Genomic DNA, 20,533 nt, shown 5'->3' on the forward strand with positions numbered 1-20,533 from the left:
TGACATTTATATCGGGGTTTTTTTACGCTGTATCGTATATGTATTATTTTGAGAATTAATTTTTAAATATTATCTTTAAAATATTCAAAATCACTTTTTGTGATATAGGTTACTAAATTACTGCTTTAAAATATAGTAGATATATATTTAACGCGCGAACGTGTGAATAAGTAAAGCTCAGGCTTCGCAATTTTCATGATATTTTCAACAAAGTATTATTATATTTTCATGCAAATTGTGCTCCAACCGGCATCCGCGAAATTATCAGCGAACGGAACAATATACTGCAGGCGCGGATAATTTTATCAGCGCACGCAGCTGTCTCCGTTCACAAAAAAACAAGTCAACAACGTCTCATGATATATTTACTTTTAGAACCAATTAAGCAAACTTTTGGATCGCGTTTGTGCATAAAATCCGCGTGCAATAATTCAACGCGATAAAATTTTATATCTCGATTCTGGCATGTGAAAAACCAACAGTGTGTGTGTGTGTGTGTATGTGTGTGTGTTTCATGCTTATATAGAATTTTTTTTCCATAGAAACCGTTTCGTTTATTAATAAACAAAAATATAAATGTCAACACCAGAATCGTATATCCGATAATAATAAAATATTATATTTAAACTTTGAGACTGCGATTATGTACACGAATAATTATCGCATAACTAATCGCAATCTCGTAGAATGTTTCAAATATCGGAAAAATGTGAAGCGAGCGATTGATTTATACGTCGAATAATTGCACGTTGTGTGTGTCGCGATAAAACGAGTCGCTGAATGCTCGAGAGAACGCGAAACTATTAACGTGCATTTTGCCGGGGAGAAAATTTCCTTCCGTTTTAGTACGTGATCGATCGCGAGGGGGATTTTTTCCGAAAGGCGTTGAGAGCATGAGACACAAAGAGGCAGTGGTGTAAGTGCCGAGGGTAAAGAGCCTACGGTCGATTATCGTTCATCTCGTCGAGCGGTTATCGCATCTTCCAGTGGGGAAAGCACCGACGCGGAGGAAGAGGGGTAGAAGTTCCATGCTCTTTCCCTCCTCAGGCTCTCCAAGAGATACGCGCGTTTACATAACATCTACGATATTCCCGCGAATCTCGTGCGTCTCGCGAAGCCATGCTTTGCATTGCTAAGTGCGACTTTACTGCGAGGTTTCGTTGTCGTCGTCGTCGTCGCATCCTCGCATTTCGTTTCGTTTCCATTTCACCGGTAACGATCATTAACTGCGAAATAGCGTCTCTTATTTCACAGTTTATCGCACATAATTGCTAAAATACGTAAGAAATACAGGAAAGAGAAAATAGAAAAATAAGAAAACTTGATGAAATATACGGTAAGAAAGTTTTCCGACGAAAATTTCGAACTTCAGATCTCGACTGAGGAATTTCTTTCACGAAAGAGAACGTAGTCCGCGGCAACTTGAACATGCACATCAAACAGTCATCAGAGGCACCGTGTACGTTTGAATAAAACGATCGCGGCAAATTTTTATTTTACTTGGGAAATGTGCGTTCAGTTACGTAAAGCCACGTCTTGGCGGCGACCGGCCGGTGCTTTCCGTTCGATTTGGAGAACGTCATGCTGGTACGTCAGCGTATAAGCAGGTCCACGTGACACACGGCGTGCTCGAATTCTCGCCATTCCGCGATCGCGCTTCAGTTTCGACGGCGTCGACGGTAGGAAGTTGGAGGCTTTGCGCGATCTCTGCTCCTCGCTCGTTCCCATCGTCTCTTTCTCTTTTCTCTGTGCCATCACGCTGACGAAAGACTCGCGCTACTAATTCGACCGATGTGGCGCGGCGGGTAGGTACTCCAGCACGCTAATTGCACGACGCTAATTGACGCTCAAATTGCCGGCTGACGGTGATATGGTGGCCGACACGGCTCGTGGTATTGAAGCGACTCTATCGAGACCGAGTGGAAAATGTTTCCACGAGGGTGAAATATTTCGCCTGTCTGTTTTTAACGTCGCCAAGTTACTGTGACCGCAAATTTTCAACGATTAGCGTGTGCTCGATGCATTCACCGGCGAAAAACGAATAATTCTTCGCGTGAAATTGCGCGTCGCAGCTTCGTTCTTAAATCTTATCGACTTCTGTTTGCCGGCAGACGATGCAACTAAGAATAGTCGGGTCGGTCGTAGGCGAACGAGCCACTTCGTCGTAGAAGCAGAAAGAAGCTAGAAAAAGCTAGGAAACCGAGCACTGGTTATTAGTTATCGTTTCGGGGAAAACCGAGTCGAGCTGAGACCGCGGCATGAAAGACATGGCGGTGAACGGTGCATTGGCTCTGTTTGCGCTCGTTAATCAGTTCAATTGAATAACGTATTAATATATCGGGGTCATCGCGAGGGGTTAATCGCAATGTCCACGCCGGACACGATGGATACTATTGACGAAGCGGAGCAAGCGTGGCGTGAGTATAAAAATAATTCGTCGTTTCTGTCTCTACCTCTCATTCTTTTCTCCTTCTCCCTGTATTTTTGTAGACGCCGGTTTTTCGGATCGTGGAAAGTCGGGCGTATTAATTTTGCAGCGAATTCTCTGACGCAAATTGCTGTCTATCCGTCTAACTTTCTAAAATAAATATAGCAATTTTATAATATGTACAGGATGTCCCAGCAGAAGAAGAACATTTCAATATTTCTTTTGTTTTTAATAATATGAGATATGAGATATGAGAAATGTTTAGAGTATAATTTGGCTTCGAAGGAGGAACACTATGGAAGGAAAATTTTGTACAATCATTTTTCTCGATTTAATTTATGGTCCACACATTTAGGCTCCTAACATAGATTTAGATGTTCTTCTTATGTTAGGACATCTTGTATATTAAGAGCGCTAAGAAATCTGGCGAAATAGCGTTTCTCTCGACGGCGTTGTAGATACGCAAATTATGAACACTATTGCGAAATAATAAGTCGACCTGATGTTTGAATATAACAGAACGGGCACATGTGAGGCGAGTGACGATTTATCGAAACATAAATTATGGCTGCCAACTCTCGTCTAATATATTCCATGAATTGTAAATCACAGGGCGGCGAACGGTGGTAAATCGTGCGACAGCACATTTTCTTGTTATTCTCGAGCTGTTTGCAGGTATGAAGTATGAAAGATTCGGCCGATAGTCATGCAAAATTAAACGCCCGACACACGCATGCAAGATTCATGAGCACGATGCCACGTGGTGGTGCGTCGCTATCGGTCGACGTCGGCTGAGGAATCCAATTTTTTTTATCTCGACCCTGCCTAGAAACCGTGACCTATTTGCTCTATCTGTGTGTGTACGAAGAAACTGATATTTTTTGCGACACTAATCTAGATAACCAAACGCGTCAAGCGCCAACTAAATCCCCGAGTTATCGATGTTTGACATTTGGGCGTATAATGGCGATGAGTCTCGGGACACCTAGGTATCAGGAAGGATTTAGCCCCAGAATGGATATTGGGATTGTACACTATTCCCCACGAAATATGAAATATCTCACTATTTTTATTATACCATGTCAGCAGCTTTCTGGGCGAGAAAAAACAAATCGTTATGATATTTTTTGTTGTCCTAACAAAAAAATAATAGTAGCAATATGCATAAAAATTTTCAATAATATTATGATAAAGTTTATTATTAAGATGTGTTTTCCGTCTATAATTTAACTGTACAGTTAGTTACAAATATCAAACACTTTCTTTTCAACTTGATTGAATTTTTGTGGTACAAGTAAATTAGGATAATCAATTATCCTGCATATCCATTTGAACATCATGTATCCATTTCAAGGTTAAAGAAAATTTTTGAGGCGAAGGATGAACTACGCTCTTGGACGCTCGAAAGCTCTCGGAGCCGGGTCGCGTTGACCTTGTACAGTCGTAAACATAAATTCCCTTTTCACAGATGAGATGTTGGAATGCGAGACTGGGTCCCTTTTGGGCAGAGTAGCGGACCTCGAGAGACAATCGTTGGCACAGAGGGATGAGATAGTTTGTCTTCGCGCCACTTTGGCGGACGCGCTAAGGCGGATCGCCCAGCTCGAAGGTAGAGAAAAACGGGAGGAGGAGAGAAACGAGAGAAGAAACGAGAGGATGGTGTCTTCACCCTTAAGGAACGGCCACGTATCTCTCAGGAGTAAGTTGACGAAGTTTCGTATCGATTATGGAAGCCCGACCGACCGGCGACCGATGTTGCGGCGCCACCGCGATTCCTCGCGATACGCATTCATTGATCCAATATTCATTTTCCTCGTGAACAGTTGATTATTTAAAATTGTTATTATTAAAATTATAATTATTCCAAAAATTTTTCTTATTTTATTGTCAATAAATCATAAAATTTCATGTTTGGCGAATTAGGATAGATGCAACAGTGACGCGAAAAAAAAAAATTTTTTTACTGGCATATCAAATTGTTTGTTATTATAGTAACATCAAAAAGAATTATTAAGAGTATTATTTGCCAATTATGCCAACTAAATCTTATGGCTGTCACAACGACGTTTTGCTATAACAAAATTATTTTCTCCCTGTAACAAATCTTTTTGCTGCCACTATAATAACAAACCACTTGCTGTGCTAGCAAAATATTTTCCTCCGTGCGGAGAGAAAATTCAAATTTTATTTATACGAGAAAAGAATTCCTCCGTTAATTAAAAATTGTATTAGTTACCAAGCTCGAATTTCTTTCCTCATTCTTTAGATCTTGCGGCTTCAGTTGTATTCAATCTAAACCCGAGTGTAATGGAATGCAACAGGAATGCATCTTCATTTTGTCGTTTCCTTTATCATTGTAAAGTTCAAACTACCCCATTCCTCCCTACGTGTAAAAACATGCAAGCGATACAAACTATCGTTCGTTTTCTTCTTCCGGAGGGCACCGATCGTATCTATATTAAGGATATATCGTTTTATTTTGACACGTAATATCATGCACATAATACGTATCGCGTTTGGCGCTCGCAGAAACGGACACGTCGCTATGTTGCGAATTAATACGTCGACGTGAATGCGAATGGCGATCGCGCGATCGGCGACATGCAACCCAAGTCAGGCGTGCATATTTCCGGCGGACTCGCGAGCGAGCGAACGAGCACGCGCGCGAGTGCCTATACTTACTTCTAAAGTTTCGATCGTTACGACAGGAATCGCGGATGCGAGGAAGCCCCGCGAGAGATCGCGCGCTCGCTCGAGTGTCTGAAAACGAGGCCCCGGGTGTTGTACCTGTTGGCACGCGACGGCTTTGAGGTCACGTTCGGTTTCGTCCCGCGCAATCGAGAAACTCACTCACGAACGTGAATGGGGCTCGTAATTGTTCTCGGTCTTCGGCATTCGCGCAGACCTTGGGAAACGGCGATTCGCGTGCGGGGAAGCTCCTCAAGCCTTCGCTTGTGAATTCGCCTCGGGGAGAAGGAATACGCAAATCGAATTGACCCAACATCTAAATAAAATATCAGTTGCAAGGTGGATTTACCGTTTTTCTATGAAATTCTAGCTCAGAAAAGAAAGGGTAACGATTGGAATATTGAAAAAGAAATAGGAAAATCTTACGAAATGTCTGAAGAAGCATCGAGTCGTTTATTTTATTCGTCAACAATATTTAGAAACTGGGTAATTTTATTTCGAATTTTATTCGATGAGTGCGACAAACCCTTCGCACCGATTCGATACAAAAATTTGTCCGATTTCCTGGCAGATAATGAATGTACACTCACATCTACGAAAATCACGCGATATCTCTCTGAGTAATTTAGAAAAATAAGAGTTTAGAGAAATTTAGAAAAATCTTTACATTCACAATGTCCAATTAAAATCTATCTTTATAATATTGCCATAGATTTCAATTTTATCACGAAAGCTTTTACATCTCTACATCTGAAAGAGTGATTTTGGTATTTTGTTTTCGACGTTTTCAACATAGCTCACGTCAAGGCTGTGAATATGGAAATAACGTAAACACGTTCGATCGAAGTTATATTCGCGTATTTTTATTTAAGAATAAACCTTTCCTCAACCGAATCTAGTTTTACTGGCGCGGTTGGGTTTCACGGAGAAAGGAATGCGACGACTGAAACGAAAACGGGGGAACCCTTGTCTCACGTTCATTAATTAATTCTCTTCTGTGCAATCAAGACGCTCGCTCACGAACGTGAATAGTTTTCTAATTACCCACCGTGTTCTGCATTCCCGCGATCGAAAGCACGCGAAAAGAATAGCCTCCCTGGTCGAATGATCTACGGGAAATAAAACCGAGAATCGCTGACGACGCATAAATTACCATCGCCGACAGCACTCTTACCTGGGCGCGATTGATGAGCACGGGAAAGCCATGGTAATACACGCGGAAGACGCTCTGAATATCGTTAGATCGTTATACCGTTACATCGCTATTGAAACCCAATCATCTGTGCTCCGGCTCTCGCGAAGCGAGTCTGTTGCATATTACTTATGCTACTCGAAGTACGTGCTACGAAAAACAGGAGCATCTTAACAAAATCGATTCAACGAAGATGCTTTCATCGAGCGGGATAAAAGACGATTCCTCGATGAACGAATCGACGCTTTAGAAAAGACATCACTTTGTATTCGGCGACAGAATACCGTTCTATACAACGCGTTTCTAGGTCGCTATGAAATATGTATAAAACACCGTGCTTCGGAGAAGTAACGCTTGAATACGTTTGGACGCGCCCGAATCGAAGTTTGGACTCTACATTAACCCTGCAAATTCCGCCGAACTTGAAGGACCAATGCAGAATTTCGAAATATAACTGCAAGCTACTGTCTTATCTTAATGATACTAACGATTTCTTACTACCGTTTTCTCCATGTTGAATCTTAGAAGAAAGACTCACTTCAGAATTACTTCAATTATCCCCATATTCTCTCCGTTCGCTTTAATGTTATTTTAATTATGTATCATAATATTATCATAATATTAATTTATTCTCAATTTCAATCAATGCCCTCCACGTTCGACAGAATTTGTGACGTTAACGTGAAATGAAAATTTTGATTCGGGTATGCATATAAATATGTGCGAGTATAATATTGCTACCGTATATGGACGTTTCGCGTGAAACGCAATGTCTGTATATTCGCGTAAAGCCCAGCAAAATATTATCCGCTCGACCATGCTCCGAATGAGAGAGAAAGTATGTTTTCAGGTAGTCAAAATTCGGTGCCACAAAAAGATCTGAGGCTACGCCAGACAGGTGGCCTCAGAAATTCCTCTTCGTCGGGATCGTCGCAGGACGTTCGAGACGCGACATCCAGTCCGAGGCGGCCTGTCAGTTATGTGCATCCCTCCCAATTACCCCAAAGGTAAGAAAATACCTTTTGGGAACACTAGGCTGATCACATTTCACACAAAGTCGCCGGGTTATTGTACCTCATCTTCGAGCTATGAGTTTTACTATTTGTGTTGCGTGAATTTTTATACCTGCATACTTGGGCAATACAATTTGCCAAAAATCAATTCGTTAAAATTATCAATTATATGTACCAATTTGCCAGAAACTAACGAAAACAGGAGATAACATTGATGATAAAAGATGAAGTCACGAAATTTAATTAAAATAAATGTCAATAAAAATATAAATTTGAAGAAGGTACTAAATTTCTTATTTTCTACGTATTATTTTATCGCAATAACAACTTTAAAAAATCAAATTTTTAAAGTTATATTTTTTATAACTGCTTTTCGGAATCTCCGAGTTATACTCCAGGCAAAGATGATCGTCCTAATTACAATCGATATCGTGTAAACTGTATTTTCCACGTACAGAGGGTTTTGCTTCATATTTTCGCCATATTTTCGCGTATTTTCAAAAGTTCTTCATTAACTCGCACTTTATCTTTCCATCGTTTAATCGTCTCCCTTTTTTCTACGATTTCAGAAGATCCGTCCACTATCAGTCAACAGGATCTTTACATTCGGATAGTCCAAGTAGTAGTAGCGTCTCTCCGGTGCCATCGCCAAGCCCTAGAGCTACACCACTGCCTGTAGCCAGGTGAGAGAACCAATGAACGTAAAGAAATTCACCGTGAGTCAGATCGTTGCCCGGAAAATCGTGTATCGTAAAAGCGAGAAACGACAAGCTGTGCAAAAACCTCATACGGATTCAATTGTAAGCCCGATTTGTAAAGTTCGAAGCACTTCCCCGACTTAACAATGTTGAAATCATGCCGATGATCAACCCACCTCCCCCGTTTTGCATCATTATATTAATCGTACGTTACGTGTGCGACCGTAACAGGCATGCGCATGCACTGATGTTCGTAACGTGTATGTTTCGTAACGTTAATAGTATTGCCACGCGTTAATGAACGCGTGCTCGCTGTTAATTAGTGGCGAATACTTTTCGATGTTGTTAGAGTTGATTACCGTTGTTACGCGATGTGTAGGATCGTTACGCGTGCATGCTAGTTGTTGAACGTGAATTGAATTCGATGCCCTCTAGATCGCCCACGGCAAGATCAAACGGACCGCCGCAGAGTAGCTTGAGGAGAGCGAAGAGATGGTCGTCCACCGGCGATTTTACACACTCGCCGCAAAACCAGGGAAGCAATTCCCAGCTCGTCGGTACCAGGTTAGCTTGTGGCTAATAACGTAACAGTAAAGCGCACCGTTTGCCCGCACTCGTGATTTTGTTCACTATTCACTGATCACACGAGTTTAACTTTTTTGTTACACCGCCGAGTCTTCTTCTTCTTCTTCTACTTCTTCTTGCTTCCCCCCTCGAGCGATCGAGCGTATTTTCCCGTCGAAGCTGCCATCCGTTTATTCGCGCCCAGGGTTCCGACGTCGGGTCGGGATGGTTACCATTGGCTTCGCCTCTCGTGCGCCGCTCTACCTTTTTTTTTCTTACCTTATCGTATATTCTCGCACCAGTAAACGGAAATTAAACCAATATTATACTTTCTCGCGCTTATATCGAGACCGCGCTAATAATAATGTAGCTGTATACTTTGACAAATGTCTCGAAACAACGAAATTTACGAAGTAAGCAACTTATTTGTTCAATTTACATATTAGTTATATTCTTCTTGATTTAAAAGTAACAAGTTTACAAATCAAATAAATTCTGAATTTTGTGGCAATATCGAAATAAATTTTTCCTCACAAATACATCAAATTAAAACGTCAAACAACGGGAAGACACGCGTCGATCGCGTAGAAAGCGATTTTCTACCCCTCTTTGTCTCCCTTCTCTTTTACTCTTTCGTTTTGTTCCGCACCGCATGGTTTTCGTTTGCATTTTCATTCGTTATAGATTGTCCGCGTCCACCAAGTCCCTGTTCAACCTGTTCAAGCCACCGGCGATGAACAACGTCAAGCACGGGTAAATAATACCAAGTACTTCAGACGATTTATCTATTTCTCTCGTATATATATCTCTCTCTGGCTTCTTTCGCACTCGCATTTAAGAGACCCACGTGCCGATCGGCGGCCGCAAAGTCACACCGTGCGCACCGAGCAGCCTTAAGGTGCAATTTCGTACCTCCGCAGGTGAGCGCGCGCCGACAGCACGGTAAAGTCTCGCTCGAAACGAACGTTAAACGTACGGCTAGTATTTCCTGTGGGTTATCACCGTGATATATCTGCGTGACATACGATACCCTGGCGTATGCACGATCGGTTTCTCGCGATCCTCGCAATCGAGAATCGATTCGCGGTTTATCTCTTTACGCGAGTAAATAGCTGGGGATACATGCGATGTGCATCGCGAAAGAGGCCCTCGGAGATGTTTAAGAGCGTTTAAGTGACGTTAATTGTGCTGTCTAGCGCTAATTTTGATTATTAAAACGGCATGCACACTTAGAAACACGTTAAAAAATCACTTGGAAAAGCGTCTCATCGAAATGTTTATGTTCTATTCGATGATACTTGTCTCTGATTTCTTTATTTGATAGTATATAAAATTGGGAGTTTCGTTAAAAATTGGATCGGGAATATTCAAAAGCGGCGGAATGATCTCAAACAATTTCTTTTTAATGTTGTTGGCTGTTTTTTAAGATATCGAAAAATGACGATTATCCCTCTGGTATGGGTTTTGAAAATATTTCGCAATTTCGCAACCCATTGTCCAAACTACTTGAATTCCTATAATCAATGTATTATAGAGACTACAAGATAATACAGGGAGAAATACTTTCGTTTTAAACTGAAAAGACGTATCCAAAAGAATTATTGGCCGATATACGTATCAACTCGTGTGTCGTTAGGGCGCCAATGCATTCAGGAAATGTAGGAAAAATCAATTTTTCACAATTCTAGGTGTACATGCCTCTTTAATAAAACATCAGCTGACATTTGTGCAACTAATATGACTTTGAGAAGAATCGTGCGCAAGATCATAACCCAGTTTATCGGAATATTTGGTTAAGTTTCTCTCTTTCCTTTCAAGTTTGCAGTGTTTTGCGCTTAACATATACATTAATCACGTTTGCCGCATGCATAGCGATTTTCGTCACTTACGACGGACGAAAATCTCACGCTGACTAATGTTTAACGCTAACCGATTTGCCAATTGGACGTTGGGACGAGAAAATGTGTTAAACGGAGGGGTTTGCAGTGCCGCATGTTTTTTGCACGTAGCACGCAGTATGCATTATCACCGGCACCAGCATGTCGTTAATTATCGCGATTCGCGTTACTTTCGACCTTCGACCTAGCATGCAAATCGGTACCGGTGGTGAAGCACGAGTTTTTCTCGAGGGCGAGAAGCAGTTCGCTTGGACGAAAGTACGACCCGAAGGGGCGTGCATATCGACGCAAATGTGTGCGAAGTGTGTAAGAACTCCATTTGAAATTTAAATACAACGCCCGGAAACCCGGTTTCACGCGGGTTTCTGGATCGCGGTTAATGATAATCAGTAATTGTAATTACATTCCGCTATAGAAGAATGATACAGTGAATTAACGTTTTGTAACAACAAAACGCGCTGAATATCGCGTAGCGGTGGATGTCTTATCGCGGTTACGATATATCTCTCGCGATTGCGACAGATACTCGTATATCTCTCGCAATTGCGACTATTTTCCAGGACCGGCTTCATTAGAGAATGAAGTAGTACTGTGACGTAATACAGTCTACTAATTTTTACAATTGTTTCTCAATTTCACTTGTCAATGTGAAATTGTCAATTTCAAAATAATTACATTACGATCAGTTTTCCGCTGCTCGAGAAGTTATGAAAAATGAACGTTCGGCAAATGAAATTCTTATTAATTCTTAATAATAACTTATATTATTAGTAATTATGTTGGCTATTATTATTTATCGACGAATTTCGCTAAACTTATATAAATATTAACTACTAAGCTTGTGTGACATTTATCTTGATAAGAGATCGAGATCTCTTCGCGGAACGAAAAATCGCTCGCACGAAGGCGCTTCGGCACGGCGTAGCTTTTTGCCGACGTTTCCGGCGTGCTCGTGACGCCGTGACGTCGTGCACCAGGAAACGCGGCACGCACGGTTGTGCAACAGCAGGAATCGCGATTCACTTTCTTCGGTAACGCGATGGCGCGCTTCGCGCGAGGACGCTAAATGAGCCGTTAACCACCACGTGGTGTGCCGCTCTTCATACCTGTTGCCTCGCCGGGATCGCTCAACGTCAAAAATGCAGTCGGAAGTGCTTCATCCGCGTCCGCTCGTTGCATCGTTTGCCAACGAGCACCTGTAATCCTCCTGTAATTTTCGTGCGACGCGAACCGCTTCATTTGAATTTATCGATCGGGCGAAATTGATTGTACTATGTAAATGTGTGCAGGCAAATTGGAAGGCTCGTAAATGCGATGAATTGCACGTAATCGCTCTATAGAACCGGCCAATTATATCAGACGCGACGATTATCACAACAATAGTTTGCCGGTTGATGAGAACTTTGTTTTTTCCTAAAGCTCCATACTGAGAGGAATAACGGTTAATCTCGCCACAAATTACATAGTAATTTCTTATTGTTTTAACATATTTTTTGTTTCCCTAATAAAAAAAAGCTGTAGCGATATATATCTAATGTTATTATCAATAACACTATATTAGCAATTATTAAAGTTTCTTTAAAATAATTCCGTAATATTTTATTATAATTATTTCACTACACAGCTACAGTTACAAATGCCGAACACTTTTTTCTCAGTGCGGACAATATAACGTTTTTCTCCCGAGTACATAGCCTGGTGTGCCATAGAACGAAACTTTCGACGGAACCGTAAGAATATAAATCAAGAAAGTCAGGACTACGTGGGAACGTTCTCCCACGATTGGAAGACGAATGTGCAAAAACTGGAAATTCGCGATGGAGAGAGAAAGAGAGAAAGCGAGCGTTGTTTACTCGCGCGGCTTTACGATACGATCCACCTCGTCCCCAATCGAGTCGATCATTAAGTGGACCTCGAAAGAGGACCTTGATCGTACCCGAGACTGGGAGTAGACACCATGATATCAACGAGGCTAAAAAGAAAGAACGCGAACGTGACGTAACAGAGCGCGCAGCACGCTTCGCGGAGTAATAAAGCCGAGCTCGTTGCTCGCGTGAGTCACTCGTCGCGGTTACGAGACCTCATCGACACGAAAAGTCTGGCGAATTCTCTCAGTGTAGCGTGAGCAGCGCGACCGTAGAGTGCGTCGGCGAATTTGCGCGAGATCGACAAATGGGAATTTCCGCCACGGAGCGGCTAACGAGGCGTCGCCATTGTTGATTTGCAACGACACGTGAGGAAATTTCATTCGAAACAATCCCAATTGCGCGTATTTCGTGCGGAATGTCCTGCGATCGCCGAGATCTCTTTAACACAAACGAAGTAAAAGATTATTTTAACACTCGCTACATTATCATGGGTGTTAATCAAAGGATTAAAATATTCTATTTAGAAAAATAATCGGATGTTCTCCTTGTTTCTGTAGGAAACTAAAAAAAAAACATAGAAGTCGTGAAATATCAATCTTTACAAATAGTTGAGAACCGCTCAGGAAGGAAATTCAAGAACTAAAATTTGTTCCGATGGATCTTGACGGTACACCAAGGGTTAGGAAAATCAAATTATTTTAATTGTTAGAATTATTTTCACCTTTGCGCAACGATAGATCGAAGATAGGTTACTGTCGAGTGTCTATAAGTGGGCGACGGCAAATTCAGAGCAAACCATCTTAGTGAAATTAACATTAGAGCTTATAAAATTTCAGTTAGGGCTTGTAAACGCGCGATTTAAACGCGAAGATGATGGCGATCCTGAGGTAAAATCGGAGACGGTGAAGTCAAACGAAGCGAGACGAATATATAAACTAGCGATTTCTCCGCAGCACTAGAGACATGCAGTACAACGAGGAGGAAGGCACTGTCCGCATGTACCTGCGCGGCCGACCGGTCGTCCTTTACGTACCCACGCCTATGATGGAGTCCTACGATCTTCATAAAGTCAGTACGCCACCCCAGAGCAAATTGAAGCTCGACTGGGTCTACGGATACCGAGGCCGAGACTGCCGTAGTAATTTACACCTGCTGCCGACCGGTGAGATCGTATACTTCGTCGCGGCGGTCGTCGTCCTGTACAACATGGAGGAGCATAGCCAGAGGCATTACCTGGGTCATACGGACGACGTTAAGTGGTGAGTTTTGCAAGGCCACGCTTCGCCTCGTTCTCGCGAGAACGACCGCGAGTAAATAAATATCTCATTCTTTCCTTTGTCTTGATAAGTTACCGACGAGATTTTTTCGTCCGAGCTCTCCGCGAAATGAGGAAATTAGATATACGAAATCTTTCTCGATCTACCGCCTATGAAATAAATTATTAGAAAGCTCTTTTTTTTTATTATTTTAAAGTTCTCTTTTTATTGCAGCATAGCGATCCACCCTAACAAATTGGTCGTCGCGACGGGGCAAGTGTGCGGAACGGATCGTCGGGATGCTATGGTAAAATTATAAAAATATATTTTTCTTTCACTTGCTCTCTCCGTCTCTGTCTTTCTTTCTTTCTTTCTCTTCTTCGAATATTAGAAATAAAATAAAATTAATGTTATGAAAGAGAGAGAGAGAAAGAGAGAGAGAGAGAGAGAGAGAGAGAGAGAGAGAGAGGAACAAAATAATATTATATTATTTATTATGTAATATATATTTATTATGAATTTGTATGAGAAGACAGAAATCACACGGAAAAAAATATTTTGCTGGCATAGTAAATTCGTCAGTTACTATGCGGACAGCAAAAAGATTTGTTTGGACAGCAAATAAATTTGTTAAGAATATTAATTGTTATTTATTGGAAATATGAGCAGCAAAATAATTTGATCACGTCAATTAAATTTTATCGTTATTTTTCATCGCAACGATATTTTGCTACAACAGCAAAATTATTTTTTCCGTGTAACAAATCTTTTTGCCGTCCGTGTAGTAACTGATAAATTAACTATGCCAGTAAATTATTTGTCTCCGTGTGGTTTTAGAAAAAAAGAAATCAAATTCGACACAAATTGAAGCGAAACTTGAATCCGCATCACATTTACACCACCTACGCATATAGCGGTAAATTAAAGCCAATAAATGATCGCACGGCGGAAACAACGGCTTTTCGAATTTCAGCCGCACATCAGAATATGGAACTCGGTGAGCCTGACGACCCTGAGCGTGATCGGCAACGGCGAATTTGACGGGTCGATTTGCTGCCTGTCATTCTCCAAGGCCGACGGCGGCAATTATCTGTGCGCCATCGACGAGACCGCCGATCACAATATATCGATTTGGGACTGGCAGAAGAGCGACCGCGGCACCAAAGTCACCGAAACGAAGGTACATTACGCGCGACGAACCGCGCGATCGTCCGTAACAACATTACAAAATTCCCGTGCCATACCTGAGTCGCGAAAATAATCGTGATTTGTGTATATGCCGGCTGTCGTAATAAGGCACACACGGACGCCGACCGGAAACAGGCCATTTAACGGCTGATGACTGTCTATTGCAGTGCTCTGTCGACACGGTGGTTTGCGCCGAGTGGCATCCGCTGGAACGGAACCAGATCGTGTCTTGCGGCAAAGGACACGTGTCCTTCTGGTCCTTGGATAATGGCGGTATGCTGTACAAGCGTATGGGCATCTTTGAGAGCAGGGACAAGCCTAGGTATGTCACTTGCGTCGCCTTCAATCAAAACGGCGATGTTCTCACCGGCGACAGCAATGGCAACATCATCGTATGGGCCAGAGGTACTTACCATTTTTCCTTTTTTTTTTTTTGCAACGACGTTAGATTATAAATTGTTATGCGTATCTGTGTAAAATTTCTTCATTATGTAATTTCTGATCTGTCTCTCGGAGAATTAATTCCAGAATATGCTGAGAACGATGTGTTTGATATTTGTAAGTATAATTGCATAATTGCATAGCGAAATGATTATAGTCAGGAAAACCTCTGTTACTTTTTCGTTAAGAAAACAAAAAAAATGGTTATAACTTTAATAAAATTAAACATGTCTTCTCAGTGTAGAAATGAATTAGTTTGTGTACCTAGTGTTCACACGTGCCTATTTTCTCTGAAGATAATCTCATGTTTATTCTTTATATTTTAATTAGGCACTAACACAATCTCAAGGTTGGTGAGGAATCTCCACGAAGGATCGATTTTCTCCATATGTGTTCTAAAGAACGGTAACATTATCACGGGAGGCGGGAAGGACGGCAGGATTTTGCACTTTGACGCGACCTTAAATTTGACCGGCGAGGAAGCGCAGGTAAGTTCGATAAATTTGATTTTCACAATATATTTAGCATAAAATTTCTTTTCCAGCTACAATGATATCGCGTTTCTCCAATATTGAGAGAAAAATCAATTAAATGAATTCAAAATTAAAAAATGAAAAATAACATTTACCAGTTTTTGAGGCTTTCACGGCCATTGATATAATCCATTTACGTTGCTTAGGGAGATGTACCACGTCTTGAATCAGCATTCTGCCAACGTTTCGTAAACATTGCAGATTGCATCATCAGGGAGCTTTGATACTGAGTTTTCTTGGATATTGGTTGTCCTTATATACTCCTTTATCCTTGAGGGAGGGGAGAGGTTGGTTCCAGCTAACCAGCATGTTTTTTATTGATCAGCTGGTCAAGTAAAAAACACGCTGATTGGCCAGAACCAACCTTTTCCTTTCCCCCTCCCGCGAAGGATATGTTCAAGAGAGTTCAATATCAGAGCTCCAAATCCTGATGATGCAAACTGCAATGTTTGCGAAACGTTGGCAGAACGCTGATTCCAGACGCGGAATATCTCCGGAAGCAACGCAATTGGATAATAACAACATTTATCGAGCAGATCGAGGATCACTTTGGCGGAATTCGAACGCTCTCAGAAGGAAGAGGTTCCCAGTTACTAGTCGGTACGACAAGAAATTGCATTCTCGTCGGCGACGTCGAAATGGGTTTCAACCCGGCCATGTTGGGCCACGCCGAGGAAGTTTGGGGGCTTGCAGCCCATCCGACTTTGCCACAATTCGCCACCGCTGGTCATGACAGATTGTTGCAGATGTGGGACAGCCTGAGCCATACCGTAGTGTGGAGTAAAGACATCGGGGTACGTCGCGTTTATTTATCTGGCAGCGTTTTTGTTGTTTCTCGAGAGAAGGATAACAAAAGCATGTCCGAATGAATAACGAGCACGTCCGTCGCGTTTTAACAAACCGATACGAAAGAATCTAAAGACGCGCAAATTTCACAAAAGGAATGAATAATTAATTAATACAGTAAAGTAGACAATGTTGCCAATCTTCATTATTTGCGATCATTTCTTCAACAATTATAAATATTGAGGATAAAAATGTAGTTGATAAAATAGAATAAATAATATATATGTGAAATTATAGGATTAATGAAAGGAAATAATGTAAAAATTTCATTCAATTATTGAGCTTTAATCTTTTTTTAGGAACAAGCTCAGAGCATTGCCTTCTCGCCGGATGGCAACGTTATAGTCGTCGGTTGCGTGTCCGGGAAATGGCTTGCTATTGACAGCGAGACGCGAGAATTGTACACGCACCATAGTGATGGTTCCGAACCTCTGCAGGTACGTTTATACGTGCGTTATAATTCATACTTCGCGAAAAGAATCTCCGTAAAAAATATCTTAATCATATTTTCAACTCGTAAATATTCGCTAAAATAATCAAGTCTCTTTATAACGCGGCATAATATGATAACGTGGAACGATAATCAATAATATGATAATTTTATTATATCTTATTCATGATTTTAGGCAGTACAATTCTCGCCTGATGGTTCTCTGCTCGCAATAGGATCTAGAGACAATTATATTTACATCTACCAAGTGAACGACGACGCTACCAAGTACAGTCGAGTTGGACGATGTATGGTAAGTAAATTAATCATAATCATGTGATCAGTAATTCGCATCTCTCTGCGACATTAGTGAAACTTCTGTGTTTTCTACGATCTTTATGAAAGTACTTTTCATAAAATACTTTTCTACGAATCGACTTAATTTCACGCATAATAAAGCATTTTCTTAATAAATGTAATGTTAAATGAAATATATTTTTTTATATTTATAACATTATTTTATACGAATAGCCGTTTATCAATTATTCTAAATTATCGGTTGTCTTCTTTTTATGTGCGATGACTTCCGTGTAATGAAGCTGCGTTACTTCAATTCTTAATTTTTAATTTGTAAAATATCAAAATATCTGTAAATATTCGACAATAATACTTATTATTACACATGTGCTGTAAATAATGTAGATAAGAGCGCATGTATATACTTTTTGCTAGAAGCTATAGTCATCAATATAGTCAGGGTCTATTATCAGATCATTGACCCGTTGATTTTTAACCGAACATAAGCTATTGCATCATACATATATATGTAAAATACATACATAATACGTTATATATTAGAAGGATTGTTTAGGAAACCGACTCAAAAATTATATATATATATTATATACATGTAAAATTTTAATGGAGAATTTTCTTCGATTTCATCGAGTCAATAATATAAGCATGACGAAACATATATCGTCAGCGAGTTAATCGCGAGAGTTCTCTCAATGTTACTCAATGCAATTCTTTTCCATTTTTAGCCAAAGCGGATTCGAAGGCACGGAGTAAGACTTGTGTTTCGGCCACTCGAGAACATGGAGACGTCGCGTTGCACGTGAAGTAGTTTCCTAGCGTAGTTAAATATTTGTCTGTAAAATCGAACGTGCAACGCGACGTAATTCACTTTTATTCTCACACACGATCGTAGAAATATTGAGATGATTAGCTGAACTTCCGCTTAACTTCCTAGCACCCGCACGCGCACGTTAAACCACTTCTCGCACAAAGTAACCAAATATCGTAACTACTACGATACGATAGAATTGTGTCGTTAGTTCGTCGTGAGATAATCATTTAGTATTTTAGCTAATGGCAAGAACACAACAACGCGCTTGCAACAATTTCTTATGACAGTTTGCACTGTACATGAGATATAGCATGTGTATATATGGAATTTATTTTATTTCAGGGCCATTCCAGCTTCATAACTCATCTAGATTGGTCTGTGGATGGCCAGTATCTACGCAGCAACAGCGGAGACTACGAATTGCTATACTGTAAGTCACTCTCGATAACTTACTTAAAGTAAGCGATTTATTTATCGATAAAATTAATAGAGATGGAAAGTTTGTCATCCAGAAACGTTGTGAAATGGATAATACGAAAAATTAATGACAGAACATAAAAGAAGAAATTAATAACGCAGACGTTCCTGCATTGTGAATAACGTTTTCTTAATTGGTAGGGAACCCTGGTGTGTGCCGTCAAATTCCGCAGCCATCGATGCTAAGGAATGTCGACTGGGCGACCCACACCTGCGTGATATCCTTCGAGACTATCGGCATCTGGCCAGAAGGTGCCGACGGAACCGACGTGAATAATTGCACGCGAAGCGGCGACGGTAAACTTTTGGGTACCGGCGACGATTTCGGGAAAGTCAAATTATTCTCTCATCCGGCGTGTCAGCCGAAGGTAATTGAGGCAACTCAGCAGCTTCCGGTCGTAAAGTTTCCATTTTCCGCCTTTGACGACGGTAACCGACCGGTAAAATAAACCGACCGATGAGTATTTAACTCCACTTGCAGCAATCTGCACCGGCTTTCATTGACCTGTTATTGTATTCAACTCAATTGAAAATCTAAACGCCTCAAATATTGGTTGATCTTGGAATAAAATTTAATTTTCGTTTCAGTCACTGTATCATTCCTACGGAGGTCACTCCAGTCATGTGACAAATGTATCGTTCCTGCAAGACGATTCCCGACTGGTATCGACCGGCGGCGCCGATACTAGCGTTCTCCAGTGGATAGTAAATTGAGTGAATCGTCCGGAGCGAATTCTTCTAAGTGCACTTCAAAATCGAGCTGAGAAGAGAGAAGAGAGATCATTGACATGCCGCTTGAAACGAACAGCATAATCTTCGTTGCATCATCTACTTAATCGCCACTATCGTGGCTCTTGTTTTCAAGAGGATTCAAATTAAGGACGATCTTGATACCTCAACTTTTCCACGCGCGTTATCCTCGTTATCGGGCGTAGACTCGAACGCGAACGTCGCGCGCGTACGATTCGCATCATCCCCTCACGTACTAGTATGTGTGATAGCACCCGACGTCTCCTTACAATTGTGTCTAATTATGCACAGCATTAACGGACGTCTGTCCCCGCACGACCAAACGTGACTGCTCTGAAGGCGACGGGATTTACTTTTGTTCATTTGTCAATTTTTCATAAGACTTTGAAGATTTCTTTTGCTCGACGCTTTGCAGATTCACCTTTCGTTTGCCTCTTAGTTGTCTAACAGTTGTAGCACACAGCTGTTTTTATTACTGTACAGAGGATATTTATTGGCGATTTATGGTAATTATGAGAATCGAACAACGCAAAATAATTTACTTTTCCTCATTTCTTTCTATTTTCTTTTTTTTCCATTAGTTTTATATGTGTATACGAAGCTTTACGAGCGGTCGTTGAATGTTTCCAAACAATACGTAACTAAATATCACCCTTTCTCTTCATTTTCATGAAATATGTACGTGCACGCGCGTATGTAATTTGTCGTGTATCAATTTCGCGTACGCGTGCGAGAGAGATTTCGGGATGGAAACTATCGTAGTGTCAAGGAGGCAGCGAAGCTTTGTCCGAATGACAAGATAAAACGTACATTTCGAGAGATGAGATATACGGTTGCATTACCATGCAACTTAAGGGAAAAAAATGTGCTCTGTAACGTTATTCACAATGGTGAAAATATTCTCGCATCGCGTTATCAATTTTCGATACTCGATAAGTCGCTTTTTCATACTTCGCGGTAATGCGGCAACTAACGTTGCGATTAATTTATTTTTCATATTCGATAACAGAATAACGGAAACTTTTGAAGTGATTAATTTAAGAACTTTATGTTTAGAGAAGAATTATATCGAAATATACATATACATACATATAGTTTTGTTATATAACATATATATATATATATATATATATA

At 40.9% G+C, this 20,533-nt stretch overlaps 1 protein-coding gene across 10 annotated transcripts in view; it reads left to right on the forward strand.

Annotated features, from left to right (window-relative positions):
* Positions 1-20,527, forward strand: part of LOC106742966 (echinoderm microtubule-associated protein-like 2) — a 42,872-nt gene extending 22,345 nt beyond the window's left edge. Inside the window, exons 1-19 of one of the 10 annotated variants that reach the window (XM_014616360.1) lie at positions 569-1,805; positions 2,112-2,417; positions 3,897-4,127; positions 7,159-7,315; positions 7,891-8,004; positions 8,455-8,583; positions 9,268-9,336; positions 13,303-13,608; positions 13,840-13,912; positions 14,579-14,785; positions 14,961-15,198; positions 15,565-15,722; positions 16,304-16,561; positions 16,913-17,050; positions 17,240-17,356; positions 18,087-18,110; positions 18,515-18,602; positions 18,791-19,017; positions 19,238-20,527. In XM_014616360.1, the coding sequence (XP_014471846.1) occupies positions 2,366-2,417; positions 3,897-4,127; positions 7,159-7,315; positions 7,891-8,004; positions 8,455-8,583; positions 9,268-9,336; positions 13,303-13,608; positions 13,840-13,912; positions 14,579-14,785; positions 14,961-15,198; positions 15,565-15,722; positions 16,304-16,561; positions 16,913-17,050; positions 17,240-17,356; positions 18,087-18,110; positions 18,515-18,602; positions 18,791-19,017; positions 19,238-19,363 (2,712 nt within the window). In that variant the 5' untranslated portion in view covers positions 569-1,805; positions 2,112-2,365 and the 3' untranslated portion in view covers positions 19,364-20,527. The other 9 variants (XM_014616365.1, XM_014616362.1, XM_014616363.1 and 6 more) reach the window with 9 other exon arrangements.
* The last annotated feature ends 6 nt before the right edge of the window (positions 20,528-20,533 follow it).

Source organism: Dinoponera quadriceps, unplaced genomic scaffold, assembly GCF_001313825.1.
Source record: "Dinoponera quadriceps isolate SergipeBrazil2010 unplaced genomic scaffold, ASM131382v1 scaffold946, whole genome shotgun sequence".
NCBI lineage: Eukaryota > Metazoa > Arthropoda > Insecta > Hymenoptera > Formicidae > Dinoponera > Dinoponera quadriceps.